Source organism: Festucalex cinctus, chromosome 6 (assembly GCF_051991245.1).
Source record: "Festucalex cinctus isolate MCC-2025b chromosome 6, RoL_Fcin_1.0, whole genome shotgun sequence".
NCBI classification, from domain to species: Eukaryota; Metazoa; Chordata; class Actinopteri; order Syngnathiformes; family Syngnathidae; genus Festucalex; species Festucalex cinctus.
Genome location: NC_135416.1, coordinates 12387812 through 12405613, shown reverse-complemented (window position 1 = coordinate 12405613; position 17802 = coordinate 12387812). Strand labels below are relative to the sequence as shown.

At 40.0% G+C, this 17802-nt stretch overlaps 1 protein-coding gene across 8 annotated transcripts in view; it reads left to right on the top strand.

Moving 5' to 3' along the window:
- The window catches only part of slit2 (slit homolog 2 (Drosophila)), a 109852-nt gene that overhangs the window by 62272 nt on the left and 29778 nt on the right, over positions 1-17802 (top strand). For all 8 annotated transcript variants that reach the window (XM_077524312.1, XM_077524310.1, XM_077524307.1 and 5 more), the window contains exons 5-13: positions 6018-6089; positions 6721-6792; positions 8100-8171; positions 8394-8557; positions 9764-9899; positions 13979-14050; positions 15308-15379; positions 17325-17396; positions 17590-17733. In XM_077524312.1, the coding sequence (XP_077380438.1) occupies positions 6018-6089; positions 6721-6792; positions 8100-8171; positions 8394-8557; positions 9764-9899; positions 13979-14050; positions 15308-15379; positions 17325-17396; positions 17590-17733 (876 nt within the window). The remainder of the gene's footprint in view (positions 1-6017; positions 6090-6720; positions 6793-8099; positions 8172-8393; positions 8558-9763; positions 9900-13978; positions 14051-15307; positions 15380-17324; positions 17397-17589; positions 17734-17802) is intronic.

Below are 17802 nucleotides of genomic sequence, written 5' to 3'. Positions count from 1 at the left end.
TGCTTAACCCATATTGTACTGCGTAGCCAGGACAGAGACTTGTACCAAAAGCTTGATTTCTGGTTCTGTGTTTGTCAGCATCACGTTTTTGTAAAGGTGAAGACTGTCCCCTGCAGTGTGGACAGGTGGTTTTAAAATTGGTGGAGAAAGTGTATGGCAGACTGTTTTATCAGTATCTTGTGTGTTAATGTGTGTGTCTGTGTGATGTGGGCGTGTGTGGGTGGGGGGGTGTACTTCCACTTTCAGGGGGGGTTCCTAGCTTGGCAGCGTGATACAGTTCCTGTGTGGCTTTCATACCTCCGGTTTGATCAAACAAAAACCCACTCACACACTCTCTGGGCTCAGTTGGAGCCTCTTTTAATGAAGGCAACCTCCCAGTTTAGGCACATGGGGGGGGCAGAGGTTAAGGGTTAAACCTGGGGAAAGGAAGTCTTGAAAAAAACCCAAAAGAAAACAGGCCAAATTAGGGAGAAAGAGCGAGGTGAAAGAGAGGAGAATGTGGAGGTGGGAGAGGTAAAAAGTAGGAGAAGCCACCGAGTGCGAGAAAGGGAAAGTTGCGCTTTTGACATTCGCCTTAAAATGCTTTAAACGAAGATGAAATTGAATGAGATGCCTTGGAGGCAAACTGTGGAGAAAATCCACCCTTAAGAACCGAAGAAGTCAATTTCCTAACTGGGGTAAAAGTGGGTTTTTATTCCCCCAGAATACTGACAAGGCTTTAAAACCTCACATTTACTCGCAACGTCAATCATATGCTCCAATTACTGCATGCCTGTTAGTCTAAGTGTTTGGGTGTGTTTTACCGTTGGGGTTATAAAAAAAAAATATGAATATATACATTTGCCATTAATCTCATAGTAAAATGTAAATGTAAGACAATCAAAAATGCATTATTCATTTTCTTGCCCTTTATTAGGCACATCTATGCAATCTGATAGGTTTCAATGCAGGACATGTAGCAGACATTATGCCTTTACAAAGATAATTATTATAATAGTTTGGATTTACACTTGGGCGGTACGGTGGATGACTGGTTAGCACGTTGCCTCCCAGTTCTAAGGACTTGGGTTCGAGTCCAGGCTCCGGCCTTCCTGGGTGGAGTTTGCATGTTCTCCCCGTGCCCGCGTGGGTCTTCTCCGGGTACTCCGGTCTCCTCCCACATTCCAAAGACATGCATGGCAGTTTAATTGGGTGCTCCGAATTGTCTGCAGGTGTGCTTGTGAGTGTGGATGGTTGTTCGTCTCTGTGTGCCCTGTGATTGGCTGGCAACCAGTCCAGGGTGTCCCCCGCCTACTGCCCAGAGCCAGCTGAGATAGGCGCCAGCACCCCCCGTGACCCTTGTGAGGAATAAGCGGTCAAGAAAATGGATGGATGGATGGATTTACACTTTAAATATGTATGTCAACAGTGGTACACTAAACTGTACTGAAATATTGGACTTTTTTTTTTTTTTTTTTTTAAACCTCTCACATGGCTCAATCAGGTAACCAATTGCCAGTGTGCAGCACACGTATACCACTCTTGCATTGCAATACATTAGGATGGGTGTGTCCAAACGTTTTCTTCTGAGGGCCACATACAGAAAAATAGAAAGATGGGCCAATTTGCAGTTTGTTTTTTACTTCAATTTATTAAACACAGTAAAACCAATCAACGTTGTTTATAGTGTATGATGTCATTATTAAAAAAAAAACAAACAAAAAACTGCTAGGTCAAGGCTTAAAGGTGATAAGGCAAATAAGTTAATTTAGCTGTAATTTTATGTGTGGCTTTTTAATTAACATATCAATTTATTTTATTTATTAATATTTAGTGTTATGTCAAAAGTTATTTTTCATCTATGCCACGGGCCGCCAAAAAATGGACGGCGGGCCACAAATGGCCCCCGGGCCGTAGTTTGTACACCACCACATTATACCAAACTAATGAATTGTGGGGAAATTGTGAATGCATAATCACATCACGCGGAACTTTATCTCCATCCTAAAGCAATCAAACAACTATTTGCATGCCTCCATCTTGCCGCATAACGCTAATTGAGATTGAGAGGCGTACATGCTCGGCGAAACACGGCAAGCGTATACCAACACACCACAAATGACAGCGAGGCTTGTCCGTACCTTGAAACACAGACATAAACACTTCAGCGGACACTGAAGACACATTGGATTCCTCCGTTGCACTGTCGATGCAGACAGTAGCTTGCAGAGAATGGACTGTTTATTTGGTTTTAAAGAAGCGGCGGTTAAAAGAGCATGACTGCTTTCAAAGCCCCTCTGGTCCTGTAAAAACAGTGTCAGGATACACTTTATTCGAGGCAGACCGGCCACTGTGTATGCGCGTGTGTGTCCACAAGCAAGGACCGTGTGTGTGTGTGTAAAACAACCAAAAATGAAAGCCTGGTTTTTCCACTACTTTATGAAGTCTTATTGGTGGATCATGCTGGGATGTACCTCCAACGGAGTCGTGGATTGTGACGTGAAATTGTAATCCAACATCTTCTTTTCAAAGTCAACTCAAGACCAATATTGTGGGTCCTCCCTCCCCATCACTTGCACAATAGGCAGGACTTTGAAGAATTAATCAGGCTGTATGTATTGGCACGAGTTAAAAGGAAAGAAAGAAATTAATTTAGAACAAAGTATGACATTTGACAAGAAAACGTGTGGCTGCATGACAATCAATAAAAGTGTTTATTGCAATTATTCTCTGATAATCTGCGACTCAATAAAAAACGAGGTTTTAGCCCTAGCTGCATTATTGCATAGTCTGTCACACACACAGGGGTTGACTCTACTCCGCTAATAGCGCAAAATATTGCACCACAACTGCACCCGCAGTCTGCGCTCAGTTATCCACCTATTCACTAAGGATATTGCTCTAATCATATACCGGCGCAAACACGCCCACAAATTCTGACAGCTGGGAGCAAATTTGCACCTGATTTACCACACATGGCAATGGATTTGCGCCAAGAACAGGGTTGTTATAGTAACAGGTGTGAGAAAGATGACATTATCAGAAAGCCAGGTTGGACCAAGAGGTGCGGCATTTTCCTCATTTAGCGCCATTAAGCTGTGCAGAGCAAAGAGGACGACAACGACGTTATTCATTCATAAAGTACAAATTATTGGTGCAATCCTTTATTAAAAATCTATTTTCAGAGGTTGATGTAAGCATACAGTATGCATCTGGCACGTACTAAAAATGATCGCAAAATGGTGGTGTAAGTACCGGTCTATTAAAAAAAAAAAATACAAAATAGAAAGAAAGAAAGAAAGAAAGAAAGAAAGAAAGAAAGAAAGAAAGAAAGAAAGAAAGAAAGAAAGAAAGAAAAAGAAATAATTCAAATATTTAAAAAAAATCTCATCATCTCAAATGAAATGATGAAACAAATGTATTAATTCTGTTTTAAAATAAGTCTGTAACATAACAAAACAATATGCGCACGCTAAAGTGCTGCAAATACGTTCCACCTGCCCAATACCTACACATTAATTGTTATAGGGGTCACCAACATGGTTGGCCCCAAGGACCATATGAGGAGCCCGTGGGCCTGTTCCAAGCATAGCTCGCCAATGATGGGACATTGCGATTTCCTAGGAATGTTTCAGACTTGATCATTTGAAAGTGTAAACATTTGTTTTTTTTAAAAAAGTAAAGAAATGAAATGCTGCATATTGACTTTTAGCTGTTTCTTACCTTGATAAATCATCGATGAATTGTAGGAAATCATTAACAATGGTCAGTGTCAGAATATTCTTCTATTTCCTTGCAGCGTCTTAATTATACCACAGTAACCTGAAAAAGTTGGCTTTCATTGCATCCTTGCACCCATGCAGGCTCATCTATCAATCATCGCCACTAAGTCTAATGGTGCATTTACTTTTCAGTTCATGCTTTAGAGTTTAAGTGGACGCACATTACCTCTTGAGACTTGTGAATCCTACTTTACGTTCACAACGTTTCTGTTCATGCTTCATAAGCGCCAAGCGTAATGCAGCTGCAGTAGGAGCAGGTGCACCAGGAGGACGATAACCTGACTGCCTAATTGTGAGATCGCAAACTCAAGAATGTAAGGAATGTCACCGGGCATTAGCTGTTAGCCGATTAGCAGGCCGAAGGTCATGGTGCAGCAGCAGGGGTCAAGAGCTGGGGGTGGTGCTGGGTGAAAGGTCAAATAGTCTGTCTGGAACGTGGCCTGGATTAGCCCGACGGCTGATGACTCAAACAGTCGGAGACCCGCTTTTTCCGTTGAGCATCCAGTTTCTCTCCTCTTGTGAAGAAATGCCAATGTGATGTGTTCCTTACATCTCGCAGCAGCTGCATCCATTCTCAGATACGCAATCTCATTTACGTGCTTTTATTTATATCAGCACGTCCCTGTGCCTACGATGATATGATTAACACCTCATTTGTTGACTATTATAGCGCACACTCACTGGCACTGACGATGGTTGCATGCATGTGCTTGTGTGCCATATTAACTGGTGATATTGCAACCTAAACTTTTTCTATTTTTTCTTAATTGTTTTTTTTTATTCCCGTGTGGTTTTCCTACAGCAATGTATTAGGGCCACGTGTAAGTATATATTTTATTTCAGGGGGTGGGGGGAATATTCAGAGAAAAAACTCACAAATTTACGACTTTATAAAGTGGTAAATTTGGAAGAAGAAAAAAATCTGAAATTTACCACAAATATACGTAGCGTAGCTATCATCTAATGTGAAGTTTCGTTGTTGTTAATGGGACACTATTTATAGATTCATTCTTAATTTAAACTTTACTTATCATACACGGCAGCTAGAGCGACCACACTTCCTGATGCCCTATCAGCTGACTAACACGAACCAATCAGAAGCTAGCATACTTTAGGTAAATGCAAGTGAATGACAAAGAGCAGCAGATTCGACACATCTTGTACAAAAAAAATACCCAAATGTATGACTGTGTAAATAATAATTCTGCAAACATAAATGTACAAGTAAATACTGTATACATTTTAACAAATTAACTTAAATGCTTGACCGTCAGGGTGTGGAACCTCGCAAAGTCGCAAATGTACGTTTTTTTTTGTTTTTTTTTTCTGAATATTGCCCCCACCATCTAAAAAAATCTATATTTAGACGTGGCCCTAATACGCCGTCGTATTTTCCCCCATTTACCCCAAGCTTATCAGTATTTTTTGATGACTTTTTGGGGGTTTGTAAAAAAACAAAAAAACAAATATATATATATATATATATATATATATATATATATATATATATATATATATATATATATATATATATATATATATATATATATATATATATACATATATATATTGTATTTTATTTATTTTTTTAAATTAATGAAGTATCTACTCAAAGTGTGGTGGCGGGCTTTGCCCATCCCTCAACTATGCAACGGATGCATAGTGACAGGCAGAACAATTAAATGCTCTTCCTTTCTACTCTATCCACTTTTTGTAACATTTTTGTTGAGTTGCGTTGAGTTGCGTGTTTAGATTTTTTTGTCCCAATGTAAAATATGTGCCTTGGTTGTTGCTTGTATCATGCTGAAAAGTGTTTCTAATATATGGGAATAGTGGTATGGTGTGCATTATTAGATTGTGCTTGCAGGAAAATAATTAATGTTTTTTTTTTTCTTGTATTTTTATCCTGTTGTGAAACGATAACTTCTTCAGTCACTCTCAGGGCAGCGCAGAACGCTTTCATGGAATCAGAGGTCACTAGTGCCCCCTAAAGGTTGTCTGAACATTTCCTATAGTTCACCTGATGCTGGATTTTCAGAGCCAATAACATTTATCAGCGTAGTTAATGTACATACTTGCACTCGCTCCCGTGTTGTTGGGAAGGAGCGCTTTGTGTGCTCTGCAGCTTTCCTGCTGCATTTGCCAGAGGTGCTGCTATAAACAAGTGTCTGCGAGATGGCTGAGCTTTAATAACCCTCTGCCCCCTGTCTTGTCTCCTTCTCTCCATCTCTCTGGCTGCCCTTTCACTCTGTCCAGTGATCTCAGCGAGAACCAGATTCAAGGGGTGCCCAGGAAAGCCTTCAGGGGAGCTGTGGAAATCAAGAATCTGTAAGTTGGCGCCACTTGGCAAAAGGTTTCCAGACACATTGTGTGTGTGTGTGTGTGTGTCTTGCCCCATGTTTACTCATGTGTCTGTCTGTGCATCAATATTTAATTGCCTTAAATGTCATGGGCCTCCTGCTTGCTGTATTGACTGATCATTAATAACCCCGAGTGTGTGTGTGTGTGTGTGCGTTTATGTACGGTATTTCTGCAGTTGTTCTATCTCTGTTTTGCCTCAATCAGAGTTGTGATGATGAAAGATAATTGTTGGTGATTTTGCAGGTATGGTCATTTGCACAGCAGTCTTTTTGTAAATATGGATTGTTCAACATCAGATAATTGTGTTGAATTATTGCGCAATTATAATAAATGGGCAGGAAATTGTCTGTCCGTGTGCCCGTAAAGAGTGAGAGAGAGAGAGGGGGAGTGGAAAAAGGTAATGCATACAAATGAAGCGTCATATAGAAGAAGAAGGAGCGCATACGAGAGGAAAAGAGGAATAACGTCTGCAAAGAACAAAGAACTCCAGAGACAAAAGAAGCTGCATTTACACTTGGCTTGACTTTCACCTGCTCCCTGTAAGGCATATTAGCATTGAACAAAACACAACTTGTCTTTTGTGTGCGCATGTGTGCAGCCAGCTGGACTACAACCACATCAGCTGTATCGAAGACGGAGCCTTCAGAGCGTTACGCGACCTGGAAGTACTGTGAGTAACAGTTCGTCGAGTCGAGATGCACACGAGAGAAGCTGCAAATGGATTCATGTTTGACATTTATTGTAAATATATTTAGAGTTTAAAACCAAATTATCATTATTAGTAATGATAGTGACTGATGTTGGAAGTTAGCAGATACACTGCAGTGTTAAATAATCATACTGAATATATTTTTACAGTTATTTGCGCCTTTTTACAGTATTTAATCTGAAAGTAGACCGTTTTTGCGATATCAAATTGGAAAAGCGTTTTACTCCTACCTCAAATTGTTGAGAAATGCACTGCACACTTCATTATGCACAATCAAATGAGACACATTAGGTGAGCTTTGGCTCGTTGATAATTATTGATATTATAAAGTAGCAATAGTTCCGTTGAGATGTGTCTTAAATTAACATACTGTATCTCGTCATGCAATGGTTTGTCATTCTCGAAACTGAGTCATTCATCTGTCGTCACACAGTGTTGGCATTAAGAACACAGCTCACGAAATCATGAAAAATCATGTTCTTCAAATCTGGTGAATTTTATTGTTGAATTAGGGAGGAGGTGCTTACGGAGGATTTAATAATGAAATCTATCAATTTAATCTACCAACTGTCGCACAAGTCGTGCTTTCTTCCATTTGGATGTTGGATTTCATCAGCTCTGATGAAATCTTTATGACTGCCTACAATCACGCATTTGTAGAAATGGCAGAATTTCTGATGTACCTCTTGTAAAATAGTGCCTTATACTCTATTGTGGATTGTGGATATGTTATCGATGTCAGAAGGCAACTAGCAGACTTTGTTTTATCATTCCATAAAAAAATAAAATGTTTGTTTGTTTGTTTGTTTGTTTGTTTGTTTGTTTGTTTGTTTGTTTGCCCCCCGTCCCCAAAAAATAATAATAAAATAAATAAATATGTCTTCAAAAACCGGCCATTAAAATTCACTATAGTTTTCCACAAATGTTGAGAGAAAAATCCCAGAACAACCAGGAAGAAATTCAAAATATGAAAAATCTTTGAAAAGAAAAAGAAAAAAAAATCTGCTGATACTTGGATCCGTGGGTGGCCAACTGTGAATATCAACTGTAGTTTAAAGTTGTAATATCACCATATATATATATACACAAAATAAGTTCTTGCACTTAATATTTTTGGTCCTATGTGGCCCCCAGTAGCACTGAGGAAAAATTGTGGCCACCTCCAGCATTTCAGTTGCCAATCCCTCATATGAACAAGACTGGATTTTATGGTGGCGACTAGGAAATGGAATGACAGTAACAAGTTAACAACCGTCCTCTCTCCTCAGCACCCTCAACAACAACAACATCAGCCGCCTTTCCGTGGCCAGTTTCAACCACATGCCCAAACTGAGGACCTTGTAAGTTACACCACAGAGTACACAACATCATCCCCAGGGTTGAGTTCTCATCTCACCCTGCTTGTTTGTACAATTGATTGCTTCATCTCACCTCTCCTCCATCGCGTACCTGCCTTTCCCTATGCTGCACATCCTCAAATCTATTGTTTCTCTCCTCCCATCCATCACGACCATCTTGCCACTTCTCTGCCCCGCCCCCCCCTTACCCTCTCATACCCCCAGTCGATTGCACTCCAACAACCTGCAATGTGACTGCCACGTGGCCTGGCTATCGGAGTGGCTGAGGCAGCGCCCCCGTCTGGGACTTTACACGCAGTGCATGGCCCCGCCACACTTGAGGGGGCACAATGTTGCAGAAGTCCAGAAGAAGGAGTTTGTCTGCACAGGTAAGGTGGATTAGTAACGCAGGGTTAACTAGGATGTTTAGACCAGACATGTCTATTCGGTTCCTCTCTAAACAGAGTGAAATTTACACTTGGAAGAGAGTAAAAAATTCTGAGTAATTTTTACTCCAAGTATTTTTAGTGTCGATGACAGAATTTGCCTATCCCATGAAAAAGATTTTTCAGTAAAATTTTCAAGGAGAGATTCGGACTAAATTTTACGAATTTATTTAAACAAAAGTTACACAAGGTTTAAGGAACGAACTCACAACCTTCAATTTGGGAGACTGCCACTCTATCACCTGAGTTATGCCACTCTTACTGGTTGCTTACATCCAAAAAGGAGACCAATTTGGTCTTGGAGTTAACGAAGATTCCAACTGACACGAGTGATTTACTAACACACAGTAGGAGCTGCATGGCTCAGGTAATCTACCAACCTGAAGTTGTGGGTTTGTTTTATTTGTATTTTTTTACTCTCTTCCAAGTGTAAATTTGACTCCGTTTAGAGTGGGACCAAATAGACTCTGTTTAGAGTAATATTTACCCTAGAGAATTTACTGTGTATAATCTATATTATATTAAGAGCTTGGTTGGTTAATTGATTGTTGATGGAGTCTTAAAGTAAATAATAAATACAAAAAAAAACTGAGTGCATGACATTCAATTAGCAGAGGTTCTGTTTACTTGCACTATGGCGAAAGTATTTACAGGAGTTCAAAACATCCATAGAGACATTCTATTCCATCCATCCGTCTACATTTTTACATTGCAAAGTCATCTGAGATAGACTCGAGCTCAGCTGCAATCCTAATGAAGACAAATGCTACAAAAGGGATGGTTGAATATACTGCAATCATATATTGATTGGTCCTATATATTCTGCATAGTCAATCAAATGGAACATAGTCAAATATTTGCTGGCTGTATTGACTCTGCTATGCTGTGCAAAAAAATACAGTATTTGCTTTGTCTTATTGTTTCTTCCTTACTGTCTGTCGCTCGTCCTTTTCAAGATGAGGATGAAGGCGAGTATTCGACTTCTCATGCTTTTCGTAGCTTTAAACCACACAACTTACACTTATGAGTGTACATTGTTAAAAAAAAAATGCAAGTGATACAGAAAGCAAACATCTTTCTCTCACTCTCTTTCATTCACTTCACTGAATTCTGATTGAATTTTGATTTCGACCATGTGTCGCCATTCAGGTTACCAGTCGTCATCTTCGTCCTGCAGCGTGTTGCAGTGCCCCGAGTCGTGCACCTGCAGCAACAACATTGTGGACTGCAGAGGGAAGGGTCTCACAGAAATACCCACCAACCTCCCTGAAACCATTACTGAGATGTAAGACACACACTTCACTTCGCCTGCCACACACATAAACGCAGACTCAACAATGGGGATCATTCGCTGCTCTTTCGCTAACGTGCCGCTCTATACGATAGTGTCATCTGTGGTACACAGTTCTCGCTCACAGCTTGTCTCTCTCACTGCAGTGGAATAAAACCACACAGCTGTGAAATGAGAAATCCCGGTCATGCAGCTCTTCTCTGATTAAAGACAGTAATGACAGGATGAGAGAGAAAGAATTAAAAGCTCAATCTGAAGGACGAGGTAGATCATATCTTTATCTGAGAGAACGGCTGCGAGATTTAAAGTGGCAGAACTTGACGACTGGGGAGAATGACTGAGCTGTGGGCAGAAATCTCAAAGACTGTATGAACTAAATGCAGCATTATTCTGAAGATGTCTACAAACTCATGGGGGTAAGTCTCTGGGAAAGTTGGATTTCTGAGGTCAAACCATTCCACAAGAATAACTGAAGAGGAAACAATCATTTCAGGTGTCACACTGCATGTTCCAATTCATGGCACCAGTTATAAAGTTCTGATGGGACCTTCACCGGTTCTTTTATCCTTAAAGGGATACAAGACTTATGAAATACTAACCAGCTATTCTGTGAAATGGTTCATTTTAACTCTTACCTGAAAAAAAATGTCAATTGATGTTGAGTGATTATGATTTTATAGTACTTTTTATGAATATTTTTGCATTAAGTTATTACGTGCATAAAATACACATTGAATGACATGGCTGCCAGTGACAACAAAGAACTCACGAGGAATTACTGCATCCCGCGGCGGACATCAAAGGTGGAATTACGCCTGATAGCAAAGAAGCACTTCTTCAAAAATAGTACAGCCACTCGCCAAACATTTGTGTCCAGCCGAAAGTGAAGATGAAACCGGCCGATAAGGACACATCAGCCGCCGGTCGTAATTGGGGAGTGTCTGCAAGTTGTGTGTTACAGAGGCTCAAATTACCAGTCAAGTCACCATTGACATTGTTTACCCTGGAAATGTAAGCAAGCAAGCTGGACGGTAAACATCGAGGTGACTTTTACTCTACCAGGCCATGCTACATGTTGTGTGCTAAGTACGCTTTAGCCCACATTAGGAGAGGCCACCTCCCACTGCCCCATACCCACATGGAATAACATGAAACTGGACGAGCTAAGGATTTTAATCTGAACAGAATTGGCGCAGTATTTGGGATAGAAGACTTTTTCTTTTTCTTGCCCATTACGTCAGCAAACTCCCATTCAAGTGAGCGACGGCAGCTGTCGTTTACGCACGGTATACGTCATCACGATCACGTGACCAGGATAATGGCGCGTTCACCACGGTATATGTTCTTATTTTGATACTTTATTGGTTTGCACTTTTATTCTTTATACACAATGCCTAATAGAATACTGGAAAATGAGTTATAATTCTTATATCACTTTAATGCTCGCTATACTCATAATAACAACCAGGAGACTGCATATTCTCAGTTGAACTGGATGCCAGAAAGATTGAGTACACAGCTGTGGAGCCTTTTCTGCTGGATGCGGAAGAAGGTCTAATCAGTTCAAAATGGTTTCTGCCCATTCCGCTCTGTCTCTCCCATGTGAAAATATGTGACCTGATGGTCTTAACTAGTTTCAACCAGAAGAGTATGCCAGAGTGCAGATAGACGCAAAGCCGGTGTTAGATTAGGGCTCTTGATGACTAGATAGATGACTTGAGCTAGGCCGTTATGTCGCTGTTATTTGTCCTTGCTTGGCGCCTTTCTATCTGTCTGCATTCTGACATACGTATCCAGTAAAAAAACAGTTAAAGCCATCAGGCCACACATTCTCACATGGGGAGGTTGAGCCGTCCGCCCATGTGGGCGGGCGGCCTAGACAGTATAAGTGCAGGGACGATTTTGAATCGACCAGTTCCTCTTCCGCATGCTAATGGAAGAGGGCTCCGCAACTGTGTACTCGATCTTTCTTTTCATCCAGTAAACAGTTCAACTGAGAAAATGCAGCCGCCTGGTTATTACTGTATAATATCGTGAGCATTAAGATACAAGAACCAGTGGAAGTTACCACCCAGAACTTTACACCGGGACAGGTCACAGCGATACGGCCAAGCTTAAGTCACCTATCAAATCATTAAGTGGCCTCATCTAACACAAACTTGATTCACATCAAATTTCAATCTCAAGTCAGATCAAGTCTGAAAGATTGTTCTTCCACAAGCTCCGCCGTAAGTGTTGATGACAGTCACGTCTTCAAGACGGTAAAGAGGAAGAAACATAAGTCAGGAGTTTGCTCCAGCACGGCGATGCTCTTCAAACCCAGGAACTGTCTGATGCTCACGGCACTCACTGTGAACATTCACTTTGTCCTGACATAACTCTCGCCTCTTCTGATGCAATGAATGAAGAAAAACGCCGCAGGATCACTTTGTAGACATGCTGGTTGACCATCTGGCCCTGTGGCAAGAACTCAAATGAAGAACAAAGAATATGATCAATGACTTTGACTTTGGGCTTCGGCTGTCTTGCTTTCTTCAGCCTTGGGAGGAGGCATCAAACTTTTTCTGTTTGATAACTTGGTTGTAGATCCATGACTCATCACAGGTGATGAATAGCTCTGTTCTCATTATCACCGGCTCTGTCGAAAAAGGTTCATTGGCTGAGCTCACATTTTATTATACTCCATGGCAATTATAATGAAGGGAAGCGCTGATGGATTGTAGTTTGGGTTTTAAAATATATCTTTTGTGACACCAGTCCTGGAGGTTTTCTGACACTCCTTGTAACCTGACATGACTTTATAATGTACAATATGAATATGATTTTGCTCACTTTACAGTAACTTCTGGTGTTTATGTTTTTCTTCTCTTTTTGTATTTTTCAAATAGTTATTACTTTGATGCATGTTGAACTGTCCTTTGTGGACAGTTTGTCCTTTCAATTGTTCAACCTCTGGGGCATTCACCATCATAGATTTCACTGAAAAATAATTTCAGTGACTGTATAATAGATAAGAACATTTTTTGTTGTCATTGGCTTATCTCACTCAAGCCCACAAAAGATGTTTACCTTGACATATTAAATTTATAAGCCCTAATGCTCTGAATTAACTTTGGGATTTATGCACACAGATTAGGTCGGACTTAACAAGGCTCAAAAAGCGACCTGTCGGTGACTTCTCTGGAAATTGGAAACTACTTGAACGGGACTCAGTTCAACTGATTTCATATCCCGGTTGACTTCAGGGACGTCACTTCTATGACAAAATATGATTAGGCAAATTTGTGGCTTGTGGACAGCTGTGAAACACCAAAACCTATTTTGGCATCTTGTGACATGATGTGGTCACAAAATGTCTCCAGTGATTTGAGACTGTTAAAACAGGTCTTGTACTAGTACGGAGTTATTGTTGTAATACAATACAAAATAAAAGAACACATACTTCAGTTATGACAGGCAACCACTAATATTATAGTGCTCTGACTAAACTGCACACATTTGGCGTCTTAAAACACACCACTGGCGTTTTGGAGCCATCGTTTTACCACTAATAGTTGGGGTGGTCAAAATTAATGACTCTGGATGTAATAATGATGATGTATGTGCAGAAATGATGAAAATATAAGCTGATTCCTCGCTTTGGGGGGGGGGATGAACTCTTGTTTCCTGGCTCCCGTACAGCACCAGAATTTCATAAAAATCCACAAAACTTTTTCTTCCACTGAAGATGTCACAGCTATGATGGAGGCAGAAAAGTACTGTGAATATACAATCCAGTGTAGTAGAGAAGTGCAAATGGAAAACAAACTCACTGGCAGGAAATATTTCACAGTCCAATGGTTGGCTTACAAACGGTCGCTCTAATCACGGTGATGTGAAATATTTTGAACATGACTGTCTGTTCTATCATTTGAGCCCCTCCCTAGACCGTGTCAGCCATCATCAAAGGGACTTATCACAAATTGTTTGCGCAATGCCAGAGGCTTCCAAAGCGCCCCCCCTAATTAAGAATAGCAAAACGATTTCAATGTTCAATTACCATCCATCAATGGTCTGTGCATGTTTGGTTTCAGACGATTGGAGCAGAACGCCATCAAGGTCATCCCAGCCGGGGCCTTTTCTTCTTATAAGAAACTGCGAAGAATGTGAGTAGAAGGGGAGATGTCGTAATCACACTGACTAGTATTATATTCATATTTAGATAAGATTTCACCAGACCCAGCACAGTTATTATTTATTTATTTTTTTTATAAAAATACATACAATTTTTATTTTTTATTATATACTATTATCTACAATTCGGTACATCTAAAATTTCGGACATACATCTATGGAAGACTTTCTACAATAGTCACACCACGTGATGGTTGGTTGCACCACATAATATTTCAACTTAAATCACAAAAATTTGCCATCTAAAAAAAACAAGCTAGCTAACCAGACAAGTATAACTATAATGAAAATGTATATTTGTTGGAGAAAAAAAAAACTATTAATTGCTGGTAGTTTTTTCAAGTCATACCACATATCCTTGTCCAAATATAACCATAGACGGGCGGCATGGATCAGTGGTATGGTGGTCATCTCCCAATCCAGAGGTTGTGGGTTTGATCCCATGCCATTGTGACCATGTCGAAGTATCCTTGAGCAAGATACTGAACCCCCAATTGCTCCTGATGCTGCATCATCAGTGGGTGAATGGGTAGTATGTAAAGCGCTGAGGGCCTTGTAAGGTGGAAAAGCACGATATAAATGAAGTGCCATATGCTATATACCAGTTGCTGAAAGGATGACTTTTTTCATAGTTGTGAGACAGTACACAGTAAATATTGTAGAGTAAGTTGTACTCTGAAAAAGACTATATTCGGTCCCAATCTAAACAGAGTAAACTTTATACTTAGAAGAAAATAAAATATTCACACACACAAAAAAAAAACCCTCATAACTCCATTTTGGGTCTTTTGGACACACCAGCAATATGTTAACTAACAATAAGTCTGGCATAGCTCATGTGGTAGAGTGGCTAACTTCCATGCTGAAGGTTGTGGGATCGTTCCTCAACCATTGTGTGTTTTTGTTGTTGTTGATTTTATTGTTTGATTATTTTACTCTCTTCCAAGTGTAAAGTTTAACCTGTTGAGAGTGGGACCAAATATAGCCTTTTTGAGAGTAAAATTTACTCTGTGTACATCAAACCTGATAGCTGCTCCACATGCATGATACAAACTGTTGTCTTTAAATGTATTTCAAAATAAAAGTCCTAAATTGGTTATTTCATTTTGATCGCACCACCTGATAACTCATAAAATGGGCCTCATTGACAAACTTATCCATCAGTAAGTTATACGTACACTGTTGTCCTATGCATTTTTATTCTATTTTCACTGTTGTGCTTTCTACAGAGATTTGAGCAACAATCAGATTTCAGAGTTGGCTCCTGATGCCTTCCAAGGTCTGCGATCCCTCAACTCGCTGTAAGTACTCACCGTAGTCTTTTCCAGTGAAGACAGTGATGTGTTTTAGCCTCTCCAGCAGCCTCACAATATTAGCCCATCTCTCATAAAGTCCATGAAATATGCAAAACATTTGACAAACATACACTAATAAATAGAGAAGCAAGTTTTGGATGAGTCACAAGCAATCTGATTGAAGCCAGAAACAAATGTTTATAAGGCCTGTCTTATAGAGGAGAGCGTGACCTGGAATTGACTTGTAAACATTTTCAGTTTAGCAGGAAGACTTGTGCTAAACGTGTTAAGTAAATGTGACAGAAGCAGACATTTGATTGCTAATTCTCTTTTTGAGAAGAACGACCTCATCGCTGGCCCGACAGTCAGGTTTGCGTGTGAAGCCTCGCTGGGGCCGACGAGAGGGTGGGAGGCAACGTGAGGTTATTGTGTGTAGGAGTTATATTAAGATCTCGTCTCTCCACAATCAATAATTCATAAAATGCTGAATTGCTGAATGGAGGCTTCTGCCACCTCATTACACTTTCGCCACCCAGCCAATGAATGGGACAGCCACCTCCGTGCTGACACATCACTTACAGTACGACTCCTACATTAGGCTGCAGTGCGCGTACATTGCATGTTATGTCGATTTAATTAAATGAGCCATCGATTGTGTCTGTGTTTGCGTGCGCGCTCGGGTTTCCCAGAGTTTGCCACTCAGCACAATGAAATAAAAGACAATTGGAAACACATGTCTGTACACGCGCAGATTGACCAATAACTGCATTTGTGCGCGAAGGTATTTTGTCGAGCAAGGAGTTTGGGTTCTTGACCTGTGTTTGAAGTAAGCGTAAAGAGTCTTTATTTTTTTTTTTTTTTTTCTTTTTCTTTCAATAACAGAGTACATTCCTCACGGCATGACGGCCGTCAGATTTATGGAGGCTTTGGTTTCACCACTCAATGTATTTTATGTGTTAAATATGTTGACATGAATGGAGGGGCTGGCGCGCTGTCAGAGCTTAAAATCCGTGAAATGGAAAGAAAGGCAAAGTATTATTTATCAAGGGCCTTGTTTCGCCATGTGTTCTTCCCTGTATGGTTTTGGTTTAGGTGCAGTAATATGAAGGGATGTAAAAGGGGAAGTCAACCCAATAATCTGATCTATGCAGCCCCACTGGCCTAAAATATGTATTCTGATTCATATTTTGATTGCAGAAAATTAGTTCTGAAGCAAAATTCAGCCGTTTTTATCCACCTGAGAGGGCGGCCATTTTGTCACTTGCTGTTGACTGTAAATGACATCACAGTTGCTCAAGGCTCACATAACGGCCAATCACGGTTCAGCTAGTAAATGTCACATGGCCAATTTCAGAAAACAGGTGAGCTGTGATGTCATTAAAAAAAAAAAAAAAAAAATCTAAACTATAATTTTAATCTGCAGGTAAGATTGCATTTTGTTCGACCGGTCTTCCAGCCGAAGTTTGAGAAACAGATAAAGATGAATGGTCACTTTGATTACTGAGCTTTTGCAAGCTTTTGGTAAAAACATTGTTGTGAATGGAAAATATGACGGCATATAACAAAAATATAATAAACAAAAAATGTCTGATATGCTACTAAGGAATGCGTGTAAGTTAATTTCCCAGAAATAAACAAGAGTGTTCTGGAGAAGATCATATCTCTTGTTATGAGTTGTTTTGGGAGGGCCAAAGACTAATGCATACTTGTGACATTAAGTATTGTATAAGCAACAGAAGAAAACCGCTTATCAGCTATAGCAAATGATAGTTTTGTTTTTTATACTAATTTAATGTCTAAGAAGAGTGGAAATTGGATAATTCCCGTTATACACATTTGTTCTATTTTTCCACTTGAGATTCTTTTTATCCATTGTAGATATAATTTACATAATATTCTTGTTAAGAATGTGAATAATAATAATTTTTGAACGTGTGTTTGTTTTCCATAGCGTTCTGTACGGCAATAAAATAACCGAGATCTCCAAGGGGCTGTTTGAAGGCCTGTTTTCTCTCCAGCTATTGTGAGTGGACGCACATTCACACATTTTTATTTGTATACACTTTACAATTGATTTTCATCTCAAAGTGGTGATTGTGATGAAAAATCATCACAGCCGACCTAACATAGGAAACCATTCATTGGAGAATAATAACGGGAAATGCCGCCATTGTCATTATTCACCAACTTTCATTGCACCTTTTCTGTCTTTTCAGGTTACTGAATGCGAATAAGATAGCGTGTCTGCGTGTGGATGCCTTTCAGGACCTCCACAATCTCAACCTTCTGTCTCTATACGACAACAAGCTGCAGACCATCGCCAAGGGAACCTTTTCATCACTGAGGGCCATACAGACGCTGTAAGTAAACAAAACTCATAACTGTGATACTGAAAACAACTATTTGATTTTCCCCGTAGACACGCAAGG